Here is an 18304-nt window from a genome sequence, read left to right on the forward strand (position 1 = left end):
CAGGACTGCTTCCATAGAAGAGTGTGTGACATGTGAATAAATGCAGTTAGCGATCATGTCTCAGACCTGACAGACCCTGGTTCAAGTCAATGTGAGGTTACTCCCTGAATCAGCTACAATATCTTCATGGTACATTTATGGTAAATTTGCCTCAATAAATAAACCTCAAAGTGCTGCAAAAATCCACTCCTGCAGCTTTAAAAAAATATTTTTTACCTTTATTTAACCAGGCAAGTCAGTTAAGGACAAATTCTTATTTTCAATGACGGCCTTGCAACAGTGGATTAACTGCCTTGTTCAGGGGTAGAACGACAGATTTTTACCTTGTCAGCTCGGTGATTCAATCTAGCAACCTTTCAGTTACTGGCCCAACGCTCAAACCACTAGGCTACCTTTTATTCCCCAGCCCTGACCTTTTGCCCACAGTATCTAACTACTCCTGCAGCCTTTGCTTCCCCAGCCCTGACCCACAGTATCTAACTACTCCTGCAGCCTTTGCTTCCCCAGCCCTGACCCACAGTATCTAACTACTCCTGCAGCCTTTGCTTCCCCAGCCCTGACCCACAGTATCTAACTACTCCTGCAGCCTTTGCTTCCCCAGCCCTGACCCACAGTATCTAACTACTCCTGCAGCCTTTGCTTCCCCAGCCCTGACCCACAGTATCTAACTACTCCTGCAGCCTTTGCTTCCCCAGCCCTGACCCACAGTATCTAACTACTCCTGCAGCCGTTGCTTCCCCAGCCCTGACACACAGTACCTAACTACTCCTGCAGCCTTTCCTTCCCCAGCCCTGACCCACAGTATCTAACTACTCCTGCAGCCTTTCCTTCCCCAGCCCTGACATTTGGCCCACAGTATCTAACTACTCATGCATCCTTTGCTTCCCCAGCCCCAGCCGTGCCCCACAGTACCTGACTACTCCTGCAGCCTTTGCTTCCCCAGACCTGACATTTGGCCCACAGTATCTGAGGACTTTCTCCTGCAGAATGTGGCCTCACCTGAAAAAAAAAATGTTTTTAAAGCAACACAGCAGAGAGAGAGAGAGAATACCTGACCACTGTTTTTTTACTATGTACAGACTCAGTGAGCATAGCCTTGCTATTGAGAAAGGCCGCCGTAGGGAGACCTGGCTCTTAAGAGAAGACAGGCTATCTGCACACTGCCTACAAAATGAGGTGGAAACTGAGCTGCACTTCCGAACCTCCTGCCCAATGTATCACCATATTAGACACATGTTTCCCTCAGATTTCACAGACCCACAAAGAATTAGAAAACAAATCAAATTTTGCTAAACCCATATCTATTAGATGAAATACCATTTAAAAAATATATATATTTAACCTTTATTTATACAGGTTATTTCTCATTGAGATAACATCTTTTCCAAGAGAGACCTGGTCCAATAGCAGCAGGGGGAACAACGTTTCAGACAAAACAATTTACCAACACTAGCACAACATTAAACAAAACTATAAACACACACACAGTACAACAAAAACATGTTACGTTAAAAACACGAAAGTCTTGACTAGAAACAGCTGTCCTAAACACAATTACACTCTTCTATGATATATACATCGATCAAGTGTTTAAGCTCCACCAACGAAACTAGATCATCACATTTTAAAATGTTCAGGAGAGAATTCCAGGTCCACGGTGCTAAGTAACTAAAACTTTTTCTACCATGTCCTGTTCTAATTTTTGGTACTGTTAGAAGTAAATCAGAATGGGACCGTAATTGATATTTATTTACTGACCTGACTAAAAAAGAACAGAGATAAAATGGCATTTTACCCAATATGGCCTTATAAATCAGTGTATACCAGGGTTTAAGCCTACGCAAGGTCAATAACGACCAGCCAACAGCGCTGTAGAGATCACAATGATGTGTTAGACGTTTCTGATTTGTTATGAACCGGAGGGCTGCATGATACACTGAATCAAGTGCTCTCAGGGTAGTGGCTGAGGCCTGCATATTTATAACATCACTACAATCTAAAACCGCCAGTAATGTACATCGTACCAGCTCCTTCCTGGCCTCCAGAGAAAAACAAGCCTGATGCCAGTAATGTACATCGTACCAGCTCCTTCCTGGCCTCCGGAGAAAAACAAGCCTTATGCCGGTAATAAAAACCTATTCTCAGCTTGAGCTTCCTTATCAAGTTCTCTACATGCACAGTGAAGCTCAGCTTATCATCAATCCACACACCCAAATATTTGTACACATTAAGTTGATCTATAGTATGTCCAGCCAATGTAGCAATGACATGATTTGTAACATGCCTGGCATTTGAAAATACCATGCATTTTGTTTTACCTGAATTTAGAATCAGCTTTAAATCATACCGATTCTGTTGCATGATGTTAAATGCTCTTTGGGCATTTTCAAAAGCTAAAGATAAACTACTACCACTAGAATAAAGAACAGTATCATCTGCATAAAAATGAACATCTGCTGTTTCAATAAGAACCCCAATGTTGTTGATATACAAAATGAACAACAGAGGGCCCAAAATGGAACCTTGCGGAACACCTGAGCACACCTCTATGGACTCAGATTTACAAGCATCCGCCATTACACATTGTGTACACATTCTGTAGGTAATTTATTAACCAATCTAGAGCATGACCAGTAATTCCACAACATTTTAGCCTTTGCACAAATACAGCATGGTCCACGGTGTCAAAATCCTTCGACAAATCAATAAAGACGGACACACAATATAACTTTTTATCAAGAGCACAGTGGATGTCATTTAAAACCTTCCATGTTGCTGAAACAGTGCTGTGGCCAGACCTAAAACCTGATTGCATTCCATTTAAGATGTTGTTTTCTTGGAAGTAGACCTTTAGCTGCCTACTAACTAAGGACTCCAGTACCTTTGACAGTACAGACAATTTTGATATGGGTCGATAGTTGTCAAGTAGCGAGGGATCTCCACCTTTCAGGAGAGGCAGTACAAAAGCAGATTTCCATAACTTGGGGATTTCCTTAACATCAAGCGTAAGGTTAAAAATACATGTTCAGGGGGAGCAATGATGTCTGCGGCTACAGTAGGTGTAGGAGGCGGGGGTCTAGTTCATCAGGGCCAGGGGATTTTTTAAAATCAATTTCTTTCAGGGCTTTACACACTTCTGAAACAGCGAAGGATGAAAAGGAGTGCACAGGGGTGTCAGATAAATTCATAGGAAGATCAATTATACTTTGACCTTTTCAAATGAACTGCCTGCATCTAAAAAATGCTGATTCAAGGCTTTCAGATACTCTCAGTTACAACCAACAATTGTTTGGGAAGCTGTGTATCTTTTTGCACTCCAAACCCTTCACTACTTGACAAAATTTGGATGGATTATTAAAATGATGTGAAGTAGATTACAGGTTGTGGTCTGCTTTCAGTTTACGGATCATAGCCACACCCATATTTTGAAGACGTTTTAAAGCCATCCAATCATCTGCCAAACCAGCCCCTTTTGCTTTAGCCCACATAGCATTTTGTTTATTCATTTTCCCTTTTGTACTTAAACTATTTGCACATCGTTACAACACTAGACATATGACATTTGAAATATCTTTATTCCTTTGAAACTTATGTGAGTCTAATGTTTACTGTAATTTTTTATTGTTTGTTTCACTTCTGTTTATTATCTATTTCATTTGCTTTGGCAACGTAAACATATGTTTCCCATGCCAATAAAGCCCCTTAAATTGAAACAGAGAGAGAGAGAGAGAGAGAGAGAGAGAGAGAGAGAGAGAGAGAGAGAGAGAGAGAGAGACAGAGAGAGAGAGAGAGAGAGAGAGTTCACAGAACCTGATGCTGCCAGCTCCAAGTCACATGACTTAGACACAGTCATCTTATCATAATATTCACTCTTAATTACATGTTGTTACCTGTGGTTAAATGTGGAATATTCTCTTTAGAATGCATTACTTTTAGTCAGAGGCCTGCTCAACAGTAGTGCACTAAATAAGGAATAGGATGTGATTTGGGACGTATCTGACTTCCTAGTTTCCATTCTGTCGCTGCTAGAGCTGTGACCTGATACTGAACCACACATTGACACATCAAGAGAAGGAGGGAGTTCCTTGACAGAAGATGGCATGACGAATGGAAAAAATATTCTTCCATTGAGAGGTGTGTCTGTTAGAACAGGCCACACAAGTGGTTGTTGAACTTTGATTGTCTCGTCCCAATTTACCCAGACCCCAATTCACCCAGACCCCAATTCACCCAGACCTCAATTCACCCAGTCCCCAATTCACCCAGTCCCCAATTCTCCCAGAACCCAATTTACCCAGACCCCAATTCACCCAGTCCCCAATTCACTGTTTTACCAGTAACTCAGACAAGTGGGTAGTGACAACTATGTGTGAATGTCTGTGTTTGAAACTGGGTCTCCTGTGCATCACAAGACTGTTTGAGCCCACGGATCTAAAGCCTATAGGACAGACCCAGGGTAACCATACCTTTAGGACAGACCCAGGGTAACCATACCTTTAGGACAGACCCAGGGTAACCATACCTTTAGGACAGACCCAGGGTAACCATACCTTTAGGACAGACCCAGGGTAGCCATACCTTTAGGACAGACCCAGGGTAACCATACCTTTAGGACAGACCCAGGGTAACCATACCTTTAGGACAGACCCAGGGTAACCATACCTTTAGGACAGACCCAGGGTAACCATATCTTTAGGACAGACCCAGTGGTACCATACCTGTAGGACAGACTCAGTGGTACCATACCTTTAGGACAGACCCAGGGTAACCATACCTTTAGGACAGACCCAGGGTAACCATACCTTTAGGACAGACCCAGGGTAACCATACCTTTAGGACAGACCCAGGGTAACCATACCTTTAGGACAGACCCAGGGTAACCATATCTTTAGGACAGACCCAGTGGTACCATACCTGTAGGACAGACCCAGGTAGTAATAAGGCTATATACAGGAGTACCAATGCCAAGGTCCAGGGGTACCAGGTAGGTAATTTACGTAATATATATATGTCTGTAGGGGTAAAAGTGAATCAGGAAATCAGGAAAGACAATAAACAGAGTAGCAGCACTGTATGTGGAGAGTGTGAAAGTGTGTCTATGGGTGAGTGTGTGTGTGTGGCATCAATACGCATTTGTGTCAGTGTGTGAGCGTATGTACTGTGTGAGTATGTGTTTGTTGGAGTGTGTGTGTTGGAATGTCAGTGTAGTATATGTGGGTGTGTTGGTAGAGTCCAGTCAGTGTGGGTAGAGTCCAGTCAGTGTGTGGGTAGAGTCCAGTCAGTGTGTGGTTAGACCCCAGTCATTGTGTGGGTAGAGTCCAGTCAGTGTCAAATCAAATCAAATCAAAATTTTATTTGTCACATACACATGGTTAGCAGATGTTAATGCGAGTGTAGCGAAATGCTTGTATGTGTGTGGGTAGAGTCCAGTCAGTGTGTGGGTAGAGTCCAGTCAGTGTGTGGGTAGAGTCCAGTCAGTGTGCGGGTAGAGTCCAGTCAGAGTGCGGGTAGTCCAGTCAGTGTGTGGGTAGAGTCCAGTCAGTGTGTGGGTAGAGTCCAGTCAGTGTGTGGGTAGAGTCCAGTCAGTGTGTGGGTAGAGTCGAGTCAGTGTGCGGGTAGAGTCCAGTCAGTGTGTGGGTAGAGTCCAGTCAGTGTGTGGGTAGAGTCCAGTCAGTGTGTGGGTAGAGTCCAGTCAGTGTGGGTAGAGTCCAGTCAGTGTGCGGGTAGAGTCCAGTCAGTGTGCGGGTAGAGTCCAGTCAGTGTGCGGGTAGAGTCCAGTCAGTGTGCGGGTAGAGTCCAGTCAGTGTGCGGGTAGAGTCCAGTCAGTGTGCGGGTAGAGTCCAGTCAGAGTGCGGGTAGAGTCCAGTCAGTAAGTGGGTAGAGTCCAGTCAGTGTGTGGGTAGAGTCCAGTCAGTGTGTGGGTAGAGTCCAGTCAGTGTGTGGGTAGAGTCCAGTCAGTGTGGATAGAGTCCAGTCAGTGTGTGGGTAGAGTCCAGTCAGTGTGTGGGTAGAGTCCAGTCAGTGTGTGGGTAGAGTCCAGTCAGTGTGGATAGAGTCCAGTCAGTGTGGATAGAGTCTAGTCAGTGTGTGGGTAGAGTCCAGTCAGTGTGGGTAGAGTCCAGTCAGTGTGCGGGTAGAGTCCAGTCAGTGTGCGGGTAGAATCCAGTCAGTGTGTGGGTAGAGTCCAGTCAGTGTGTGGGTAGAGTCCAGTCAGTGTGTGGGTAGAGTCCAGTCAGTGTGTGGGTAGAGTCCAGTCAGTGTGTGGGTAGAGTCCAGTCAGTGTGTGGCTAGAGTCCAGTCAGTGTGTGGGTAGAGTCCAGTCAGTGTGGGTAGAGTCCAGTCAGTGTGTGGGTAGAGTCCAGTCAGTGTGTGGGTAGAGTCCAGTCAGTGTGTGGGTAGAGTCCAGTCAGTGTGGGTAGTCTCCAGTCAGTGTGTGGGTAGAGTCCAGTCAGTGTGTGGGTAGAGTCCAGTCAGTGTGGGTAGAGTCCAGTCAGTCAGTGTGTGGGTAGAGTCCAGTCAGTGTGTGGGTAGAGTCCAGTCAGTGTGTGGGTAGAGTCCAGTCAGTGTGTGGGTAGAGTCCAGTCAGTGTGGGTAGAGTCCAGTCAGTCAGTGTGTGGGTAGAGTCCAGTCAGTGTGTGGGTAGAGTCCAGTCAGTGTGTGGGTAGAGTCCAGTCAGTGTGTGGGTAGAGTCCAGTCAGTGTGGGTAGAGTCCAGTCAGTCAGTGTGTGGGTAGAGTCCAGTCAGTGTGTGGGTAGAGTCCAGTCAGTGTGTGGGTAGAGTCCAGTCAGTGTGGGTAGAGTTCAGTCAGTGTGTGGGTAGAGTCCAGTCAGTGTGTGGGTAGAGTTCAGTCACTCTGTGGGTAGAGTCCAGGGAGTGCGTGGGTAGCGTCCAGTTGATGTGTGGGTAGAGTCCAGTCGGTGTGTGGGTAGAGTCCAGTCAGTGTGCGGGTATCGAGGTGAAAAGTTAGGACCTCAACTCAAACAATAGCATGGCATTTTTTTTACAGTAAAAGCTACTGTAAATTGGACAGTGCAGTTATATTGACATGAATTTAAGCTTTCAGCCGATATAAGACACTCATTGATGCTATGGACTGCCCCTTCCGTTCCCCAGACCTGAATCCAATTGAGCACATCTGGGACATCATGTCTCGCTCCATCCACCAACGCCACGTTGCACCACAGACTGTCCAGGAGTTGGCGAATGCTTTAGTCCAGGTCTGGGAGGAGATCCCTCAGGAGACCATCCGCCACCTCAGCCACCTCATCAGGAGCATGCCCAGGCGTTGTAGGGAGGTCATACAGGCACGTGGAGGCCAAAAACACACTACTGAGCCTCATTTTGACTTGTTTTAAGGACATTACATCAAAGTTGGATCAGCCTGTAGTGTGGTTTTCCACTTTAATTTTGAGTGTGACTCCAAATCCAGACCTCCATGGGTTGATAAATTTGATTTCCATTGATAATTTTTGTGTGATTTTGTTGTCAGCACATTCAACTATGTAAAGTAAAAAGTATTTAATGAGAATATTTCATTCATTTAGATCTAGGATGTGTTATTTTAGTGTCCCCTTTATTATTTTGAGCAGTGTATATTTTTTTAAATCCATAAAGAATGTTTTTTTTATTAATCACTATATTTATTAATCACTATATTTGAGTTTAAATATTTGTTGTAATGTTTGTTCAATCTTTTCTGGGGGATAAGACTGTGTATGGCTTGTTTAAGAAAGGGTGAAACTTGTGTGTAATCTGTAATTTGTATAAAGGCAAAAAGGCTGTTTGAGCAAAGGATGAGTCTCTTAATAATCTACTGGAGAACCATTTTGGGTTTAAGTTTCATTTATGTATGAGTGAAGCTTTTAGTGAGAGGTTTAAAGCTTCAATATTCAATAATTTTAGCCCCACAAACTCATATTCATCATATAAATAGACAAGTTTAATATTTGTCTGGCTTAGCATTCCAAATAAAGTGAAATATAACATTTGCTCATATGATTTTAAAAAAGAGTAGGCAGTGCCTTTAGTCAGTAAACTGTGACAGGACCAAAGAGTTCATCAATGTGATAAGACCATTAGTAAGTAAACTGTGATAGGACCAACGAGTTAATCAATGTGATAGGACCATTAGTCAGTAAACTGTGACAGGACCAAAGTTAATCAATGTGATAGGACCATTAGTCAGTAAACTGTGACAGGACCAAAGAGTTAATCAATGTGATTTTTTCATAAATGGACAAGTATTTACCTCTCCATGGTTGCAGAATCTTATCTATTTTTTCAGATGTGAATGCCAAGTATGTCTACTTCACCATCCGTACATTTTATTGGTAAACTACAAGGTAGTGTAAACACTATTTTTTTATGATCCAATACGTAATATGGTACACTTGTCATAATTATAACAGCCTAGAATGGTATATTAGCAGAATAGAATGGTATGTCTTATGTGGTAGCAGCATAGAATGGTATGTCTTGTGTGGTAGCAGCATAGAATGGTATGTCTTGTGTGGTAGCAGCATAGAATGGTATGTCTTGTGTGGTAGCAGAATGGAATGGTATGTCTTGTGTGGTAGCAGAATGGAATGGTATGTCTTGTGTGGTAGCAGAATAGAATGGTATGTCTTGTGTGGTAGCAAAATAGAATGGTATGTCTTGTGTGGTAGCAAAATATAATGGTATGTCTTGTGTGGTAGCAGCATAGAATGGTATGTCTTGTGTGGTAGCAGCATAGAATGGTATGTCTTGTGTGGTAGCAGAATGGAATGGTATGTCTTGTGTGGTAGCAGAATGGAATGGTATGTCTTGTGTGGTAGCAGCATAGAATGGTATGTCTTGTGTGGTAGCAAAATAGAATGGTATGTCTTGTGTGGTAGCAAAATAGAATGGTATGTCTTGTGTGGTAGCAGCATAGAATGGTATGTCTTGTGTGGTAGCAGCATAGAATGGTATGTCTTGTGTGGTAGCAGCATAGAATGGTATGTCTTGTGTGGTAGCAGAATAGAATGGTATGTCTTGTGTGGTAGCAGAATAGAATGGTATGTCTTGTGTGGTAGCAGCATAGAATGGTATGTCTTGTGTGGTAGCAAAATAGAATGGTATGTCTTGTGTGGTAGCAGAATAGAATGGTATGTCTTGTGTGGTAGCAGAATAGAATAGTATGTCTTGTGTGGTAGCAGCATAGAATGGTATGTCTTGTGTGGTAGCAGAATGGAATGGTATGTCTTGTGTGGTAGCAGAATAGAATGGTATGTCTTGTGCGGTAGCAAAATAGAATGGTATGTCTTGTGTGGTAGCAGCATAGAATGGTATGTCTTGTGTGGTAGCAAAATAGAATGGTATGTCTTGTGTGGTAGCAGCATAGAATGGTATGTCTTGTGTGGTAGCAAAATAGAATGGTATGTCTTGTCTGGTAGCAGAATGGAATGGTATGTCTTGTGTGGTAGCAAAATAGAATGGTATGTCTTGTGTGGTAGCTGAACGGAATACTTTAGTGTTTTTCTGAGGTCGTTGAGAATGTGAAGACATGAGAGGCTGAAGTAGGCTGAGACCTGTGACTGACTGCTGTTAGTTAGGAGTAGCCTAGTGAAAAACATCTGATTACACCCTTAGAAAAAAGGCTTCCAAAAGGGTTCAGTGCGGCGAGATAGGGTTCTACCAACAACTGTTTTGATCAAAATAACTTTAGAAGTCAAGGCAAAGTGGTCGACCTAGAACTTTTAACATCCTAAGAACCAAGGAAAGGTTATTTGATGATTCTTTGGAAGACAAGAAGGGTTCTTTGGAAGACAAGAAGGGTTCTTTGGAAGGCAGGAAGGGTTCTTTGGAAGGCAGGAAGGGTTCTTTGGAAGGCAGGAAGGGTTCTTTGGAAGGCAAGAAGGGTTCTTTGGAAGGCAAGAAGGGTTCTACATAGGACCATATATAATATTTCCCAGCATGCTCTATTGCAGGGAGATTTTCATATTTGTTTGTTTTACTGTAATATCTATGTTTTTGCATTGGTTGATACATTTTATGCTACACAAAGATAAATAACAACGTTTTTTAAACTAATCCAATATGTTAATAGTTGGATGTATTGCACCTGTTACTGAGATGGTTGTTTCAGTTTAGATGATCGAGGTAGTCTCAGTATTCAATTTTCCCTTCCCTGACAGTTATCCTGAATGCAGGTTGCAGGTGATGAACAATTCCACTTGTTGGATGTCCAAACTCTGACTAGATTCCAATAGGAGATACACATCACTTTTCAAGCCAGCATAATGTGACTTGCAGGCCTGATGTGGCCTGTAAACTCTGTTAGGGAATAACTAAGCCCTCAAAGAAAGGCCTTATGATATGTGTAATGTAAATAATTACATTGTAAAGGCTAATAAGGCTCGTGGGTTCTACCAGTTCTTAGAGGGTTCTAGGAAGAACCCTACAAAGATAAAGGGTTTGCATTAGAACCCTTCATATGCGGTACTAGGAAGAAACAGATTATAAAATGATTCTTAGTAGAGTAGATAGAACCATAGTAGAGTAGGTAGAACCATACACAGGGGGTTCTATGAAGAACCCTGCGTAGAGGGTTCTAGGTCCCTCTGCAAAGGGTTCCACCCAGCACCAAGAAGGGTTCCCCATGTAGACAAACCGAAGAACCCTGTACGGTTCTACTTAACTCCTTTTTTTTTTTTTCTAAGAGTGATGCAACATTCTGGTACTCCTGGTTGAAGGCTTCTGGATTTCGTGCTAAATCTCTTCTGATTTCAGGGGGGGGGGGGGGGGGGCTGATCCTATGTAGCAGTCCTACTCTGAGCCACATTATGAGTACAGGCCCAGATCTGTTAAATTACGTAGTATAGTGGTGACATCTCATTCACAGCTCCTCTTGGAAATATAATGTAATTCGTCTGAGAGACCAACAGAGACAGAGCCTGGGTGTTCCTGTGTTACTACTCTAACCAGTCATGGTGTCTGTTAGTCTGTTTGGCCAGCTGTTTTCTCCAAGCGCCCATACCCTAACCCTAATGAAGAAGAGCTGAGGATTATTCAGGAAGTTAAGATCCTCTCTTCTTCTACACATTATTTTTCACCATTGTAAAGCTTTCTTTAAAAAAAAATTATCCCCCTTTCTTGCTTCCTATCCTTCTTTCTCTCTTTCTACCCTCTTTCTCTTTCTTCCCCTCATTCTATCTCCCCCTCTCTTTGTTCCCCTCCCCTCCTTCTCCTCTTCTCCTCCTCTCTTTCTCCCCCCTCTTCTCTCTTTCTCCCCCTCCCCTCCTTCTCTCTTTCTCCCCCCCATGGTTTAACACCGTTAACATTTAGCATTTTTGTGGGTGATTAGCAGTTGTTGTGGCAACCAGGGTGAGCAGTGATGAAAGCAGATGTCAGAGTAATTCACACCGCAGCTTAGCAAAGCTCTTCACCTCTCAGCTCTACACAATGCAGCTCAGCGCCCCAACCGCCTAACTCAACTACAGGAGTGAAACCCCACCGATCAGCTACTGCTTCTCCAGTCGTTCTGTCTCCCAGTGTTACAGCACCCAGCTCCATTAACCCAAAGCTCAGGTCCCCACAACTCCCACCACTTACTGAATTAGTAACAGCCCCCACAGGATCGTCTCCTAATTCGGGAATATCACCCCACAACATCATCTCCTAATGTGGGAATATCACCCCACAGCATCATCTCCTAATGTGGGAATATCACCCCACAGCATCCTCTCCTAATGCGGTAATATCACCCCACAGCATCATCTCCTAATGCGGGAATATCACCCACAGCATCATCTCCTAATGTGGGAATATCACCCCACAGGATCGTCTCCTAATTCGGGAATATCACCCCACAGCATCATCTCCTAATGTGAGAATATCACCCCACAGCATCCTCTCCTAATGCGGTAATATCACCCCACAGCATCATCTCCTAATGCGGGAATATCAACCCACAGCATCCTCTCCTAATGTGGGAATGTCACCCCACAGCATCATCTCCTAATGTGGGAATATCACCCCACAGCATCATCTCCTAATGTGGGAATATCACCCCACAGCATCATCTCCTAATGTGGGAATATCACCCCACAGCATCCTCTCCTAATGCGGGAATATCACCCCACAGCATCATCTCCTAATGCGGGAATATAACCCCACAGCATCATCTCCTAATGCGGGAATATCACCCCACAGCATCCTCTCCTAATGCGGGAATATCACCCCACAGCATCATCTCCTAATGCGGGAATATCACCCCACAGCATCATCTCCTAATGCGGGAATATCACCCCACAGCATCCATACTTTCTCCTGCTCTTCTCTTCCTCCTGCTGTGACCCATTCAGATCCAAAACTGAATTAGCCCATTTTACTCTGATACTTAGAACTCACCTTCTCTCTCCTCCAGTTTACCATGACAACTCTCTCCTCCAGCCTGCCATGACAACTCCCTCGTCCAGCCTGCCATGACAAATCTCTCCTCCAGCCTGTCATGACAACTCTCTCCTCCAGCCTGCAATGACAACTCGCTCCTCCAGCCTGCCATGACAACTCCCTCCTTCAGCCTGCCATGACAACTCTCTCCTCCAGCCTGCCATGACAACTCCCTCCTCCAGCCTGCCATGACAAATCTCTCCTCCAGCCTGTCATGACAACTCTCTCCTCCAGCCTGCAATGACAACTCTCTCCTCCAGCCTGCAATGACAACTCGCTCCTCCAGCCTGCCATGACAACTCCCTCCTTCAGCCTGCCATGACAACTCTCTCCTCCAGCCTGCCATGACAACTCCCTCCTCCAGCCTGCCATGACAAATCTCTCCTCCAGCCTGTCATGACAACTCTCTCCTCCAGCCTGCAATGACAACTCTCTCCTCCAGCCTGCCATGACAACTCCCTCCTCCAGCCTGCCATGACAACTCTCTCCTCCAGCCTGCCATGACAACTCTCTCCTCCAGCCTGCCATGACAACTCTCTCCTCCAGCCTGCCATGACAACTCTCTGCTCCAGCCTGCCATGACAACTCTCTCCTCCAGCCTGCCATGACAACTCTCTCCTCCAGCCTGCCATGTCAGCTCTCTACTCCAGCCTGCCATGACAACTCTACCACTTTCCTCATCTGCTTTCCGGCCCTCTAGTCATACATACAGTAAATTATTGTTCTGAGAGTATTTACATAGCTAGTAAACTCTTGTTCTGAGATTATACACATAGCTACTAAACTGTTGTTCTGAGATTATAAACATAGCTACTAAACTCTTGTTCTGAGATTATACACATAGCTACTAAACTCTTGTTGTGAGTTTATACACATAGCTACTAAACTCTTGTTCTGAGATTATTCACATAGCTACTAAACTCTTTTTCTGAGATTATTCACATAGCTACTAAACTCTTGTTCTGAGATTATTCACATAGCTACTAAACTCTTGTTCTGAGATTATTCACATAGCTACTAAACTCTTGTTCTGAGATTATAAACATAGCTACTAAACTCTTGTTCTGAGATTATAAACATAGCTACTAAACTCTTGTTCTGAGATTATTCACATAGCTACTAAACTCTTGTTCTGAGATTATTCACATAGCTACTAAACTCTTGTTCTGAGATTATAAACATAGCTACTAAACTCTTGTTCTGAGATTATTCACATAGCTACTAAACTCTTGTTCTGAGATTATAAACATAGCTACTAAACTCTTGTTCTGAGATTATTCACATAGCTACTAAACTCTTGTTCTGAGATTATAAACATAGCTACTAAACTCTTGTTCTGAGATTATACACATAGCTACTAAACTCTTGTTCTGAGATTATTCACATAGCTACTAAACTCTTGTTCTGAGATTATAAACATAGCTACTAAACTCTTGTTCTGAGATTATACACATAGCTACTAAACTCTTGTTCTGAGATTATTCACATAGCTACTAAACTCTTGTTCTGAGATTATTCACATAGCTACTAAACTCTTGTTCTGAGATTATAAACATAGCTACTAAACTCTTGTTCTGAGATTATTCACATAGCTACTAAACTCTTGTTCTGAGATTATAAACATAGCTACTAAACTCTTGTTCTGAGATTATAAACATAGCTACTAAACTCTTGTTCTGAGATTATAAACATAGCTACTAAACTCTTGTTCTGAGATTATACACATAGCCATTTAAACCTGTCGAACAAACAGACAACAATAAAAGTATTTACAACTGTTTTGTTACAAATGACACATTGCCTTCTAATTTAATAGTACATTGAGAATGATTATTTCCTAGATTTCTGTTGCTATCTACAGTCTAGATTCAATCCGTAGTGCTGAAGATCCACACTGTAGCATGATTGAAAGGCGAAGGCAATGTTCCTGCGTTTGCGGAGACTTCATTGAAGTAAACGCTTCATTTGTCAAACGGAAATTACCTTTAAATTGAACTTGTCCTATAATGCAGATCTTCAGCAATACAGATTGGACAAGTGCTAGGTCATCTCTAACAATTTAACAACCTGGCTGTGAGAATGACAAACACAGGAAATAACCTTTATCTGTTGATTTATTAACACTGAAACAGAACATCATATTTCTGTTAGATCAGACATGACAATACAGACATCAACTATTATCAGTTTGGTAAAATATCAGTTCAGTATGAAGCTCCCTGTAATCAGGATGACGTCCTGGTTGCAGGTTCTTTAGAGTCAGACATTTTGTGTTTCAGTTGGTCTTTGGTCAAACTTTGTCACCATCAGACATGATAAAACATTACCTAACCAAACTCTACCTACCTTATTGTCCTGTCTTTACTGAACTCCAACATTTACAACAGGGGCTGGGAGGAGGGTATATTACACAAAGAAATAAATAAAATATGCATATAAAAATAGTCTCTTACAAAATATATTCTATTAAACAATGTCAACAACGGGAAAAACGTATTTTGGAATAAGAATGGTTTAGTCTTGGTGGACAGGTAACAAACAGTAAGGCAACAGTCAGTAAAGCTGACCCTCAGTAAACAGTCAATAAGATCAGAGACACAGCCAGTAAGGTTGGTAATCTAAACCCAAGGAAGAGTAGCTGCTGCCTTGGCAGGAACTAATGGGGATCCATAATAAACCCCAGGAAGAGTAGCTGCTGCCTTGGCAGGAACTAATGGGGATCCATAATAAACCCCAGGAAGAGTAGCTGCTGGCTTGGCAGGAACTAATGGGGATCCATAATAAACCCCAGGAAGAGTAGCTGCTGCCTTGGCAGGAACTAATGGGGATCCATAATAAACACCAGGAAGAGTAGCTGCTGCCTTGGCAGGAACTAATGGGGATCCATAATAAACCCCAGGAAGAGTAGCTGCTGCCTTGGCAGGAACTAATGGGGATCCATAATAAACCCCAGGAAGAGTAGCTGCTGCCTTGACAGGAACGGGGATCCATAATAAACCCCAGGAAGACTAGCTGCCGCCTTGGCAGGAACTAATGGGGATCCATAATAAATATAAATACACCCTGACCCTCCAGTTCAGCAGTTAACAATCTTGTAGCTCTTTTTGTCCCAAAACTACTTATTTTATGTGAATCGATCAGATTCACAGAACTAACTCCTTCATCGAGAAGAAGCTGCATCTGATTGGCCGTGGTGTATTCTGTTAAATTAGTTTAAGAACGTTAGATTTTTCAAGTTTGAATGTGATGTAGCTAGTTGCATAAACGTTACAAATCATCTTCCACTCTTACAGTAAGTACATGTCCAGTGTATAAACTTAAGTTCACATAGCTAGCTCCAGTAAATCACAGCGTGTATCATTTCGTTCTATTGTCCAGTTCTGGGCCATTAAAGCAGTGATAAGGGCAGTCTATCATCCGGCTCGAAGGAGCAGCTTGTGACTGAAGGAGCAGGGAGTTTGTACAATAGTAGTCCAGTGTTGTAGTAGTCCAGTAGCACATATAGTACTGTCCTGCTTTGGGTCAACAGAGTAAACAGTATGTCCATGAACAGACCAGAAGATACCATACATCTCTTACTCTCCACTCCTGTCATTGTAACATCCATGTCAGCCACAGACATCCCTATCACTGAAATATGCCCCTCTCTCTCAGACCTGGATTAGGTTGCTGGATTAGGTTCTGGGGAGAGATGTATGAGATAAGATACTAAGGAGACTAGTGAAGTCTCCACCCCCCTAAATGATAAGATACTAAAGAGACTAGTGAAGTCTCCACCCCCCTAAATGATAAGATACTAAGGAGACTAGTGAAGTCTCCACCCCCCTAAATGATAAGATACTAAAGAGACTAGTGAAGTCTCCACCCCCCTAAATGATAAGATACTAAAGAGACTAGTGAAGTCTCCACACCCCTAAATGATAAGATACTAAAGAGAATAGTGAAGTCTCCACACCCCTAAATGATAAGACACTGTAACCCACATATAACTCTTATTTACAGGTGTATACCTCTGTCCTCTCTCTGCAGGTATTACACTTCACATAGCAGCACCAGAGAAAGTTGCAGTTGCACTGCCAGACTCTAGAGTACTGGTGAGTGTCGTAACCTCGTCCACAACACATCAGGTCACAGCCATTAGTCTGTTGGGCTGTTTTGTTACATGACCTCCCGTGGGTACCTATGCTGCCCGTGACCAGGTCAGCCTCGCAGTAGTTAGGGCTCCTCTCTACGTACACCAAGTCTGTGTCCATGGGCTTCCTGTAGGAGTGGGCCTTCTTGACCTTCAGGAAGGTGGGTCGTTTGTGTCGCGTGGCGCGTACCGGTTCTACGTGCACGGCCTGGTTGTACTTGTCCCTCAGCATGTAGCCCAGCTGGCGGAGCATAGGCAGCGTGGTCCAACACGTCCTAGTGGTGCAGGATCCTGACACTCCGTGACAGTTACACTCCACACGCATACTCTTCTCCAGGATCTGGGACACACAGAGAGAGGAACACAGGGTCATATACATTCAATTCACTGTTACTGATACAAACTCAAGCATTTCGCTGCACTTGCAAATCTATGTAAGAGACCAATAAGTTTTGATTTGATTTCAATTTAGACTATGCTTTAGTAAGAGGGATATACAGAAAGAGAGAGAGAGAGAGAGAGAGTGAGAGAGAGAGCAAGAGAGAGAGAGAGAGCGAGAGAGAGAAACTACTAAACAAGACGGATGTGTTAGGACATCCTGATCGAGTGGGTTGACTTGTCAGGTTAGGAGGATCAAATTGAGATATACAGTAGGGTATGGCATTATTACTGTAATATTGAAATATAGGATACAGTATTAGTTGTAACTCTAATAATAACCTGAGGTTTGGAAACATTAAATAACTTATTTACTAAAAAGCAGGGTGCATGTTCCTCAGAAAGTATTCTAGCAGAATATTGTAAACAGTTAAGTATTAGTATACATTATTAGTATTAGCAGTATTGAGTAGCTTGGATGAAAAAATCCAACCAGGAAGTGGGAAATCTGAGGTTTGTAGTTTTTCAGGTCATTGCCTATCAAATATACAGTGTCTATGGGGTCATATTGTACTTCTTAAGGCTTACACTAGATGTCAACAGTCTTCAGAACCTTGTTTTATGCTTCTATGAAGGAGGGGGAAATGAGAACTGAATGAGTCAGAGGTCTGGCAGAGTGCATGGCCTGATCACGCGCGTTCACGTGAGAGGTAGCTTGCGTTCCATTGCAATTCTACAGACAAAGGAATTCTCCGGTTGAAACATTATTGAAGATTTATGTTAAAAACATCCTAAAGATTGATTCTATACATCGTTTGACATGTTTCTACGGACTGTAACGTTACTTTTTTACTTTTCATCTGCTCGCGCCTCATGAATTTGGATTGGGAACTAAATGCGCGAACAAAAATGAGGTATTTGGACATAAATGATGGACTTTATCGAACAAATCAAACATTTATTGTGGAACTGGGATTCCTGGGAGTGCATTCTGATGAAGATCATCAAAGGTAAGTCAATATTTATAATGCTATTTCTGACTTCTGTTGACTGCACAACATGGCGGATATCTGTTTGGCTTGTTTTGTTGTCTGAGCACTGTACTCAGATTATTGCATGTTGTGCTTTTTCGGTAAAGTTTTTTGAAATCTGACGCAGCGGTTGCATTAAGGAGGTATATCTATAATTCCATGTGCATGACTTGTATTTTCATCTACATTTATGATGAGTATTTCTGTTGAATTGATGTGGCTCTGCAAAATCACTGGATGTTTTTGGAACTAGTGAACGTAACGCGCCAATGTAAACTCAGATTTTTTTATATAAATATGAACTTTATCAAACAAAACATACATGTATTGTGTAACATAAAGTCCTATG

General features: G+C 42.9%; 1 protein-coding gene across 1 annotated transcript in view; it reads right to left on the bottom strand.

Moving 5' to 3' along the window:
- Positions 1-14510: 14510 nt before the first annotated feature.
- The window catches only part of wnt7aa (wingless-type MMTV integration site family, member 7Aa), a 94560-nt gene continuing 90766 nt past the window's right edge, over positions 14511-18304 (bottom strand). Inside the window, exon 4 of the mRNA XM_021610831.3 lies at positions 14511-16886. Within this exon, the coding sequence (XP_021466506.2) occupies positions 16407-16886 (480 nt within the window). The 3' untranslated portion in view covers positions 14511-16406. The remainder of the gene's footprint in view (positions 16887-18304) is intronic.

The sequence above is a fragment of the Oncorhynchus mykiss genome, chromosome 7 (genome assembly GCF_057628025.1).
Source record: "Oncorhynchus mykiss isolate SJ-2025 chromosome 7, ASM5762802v1, whole genome shotgun sequence".
NCBI classification, from domain to species: domain Eukaryota; kingdom Metazoa; phylum Chordata; class Actinopteri; order Salmoniformes; family Salmonidae; genus Oncorhynchus; species Oncorhynchus mykiss.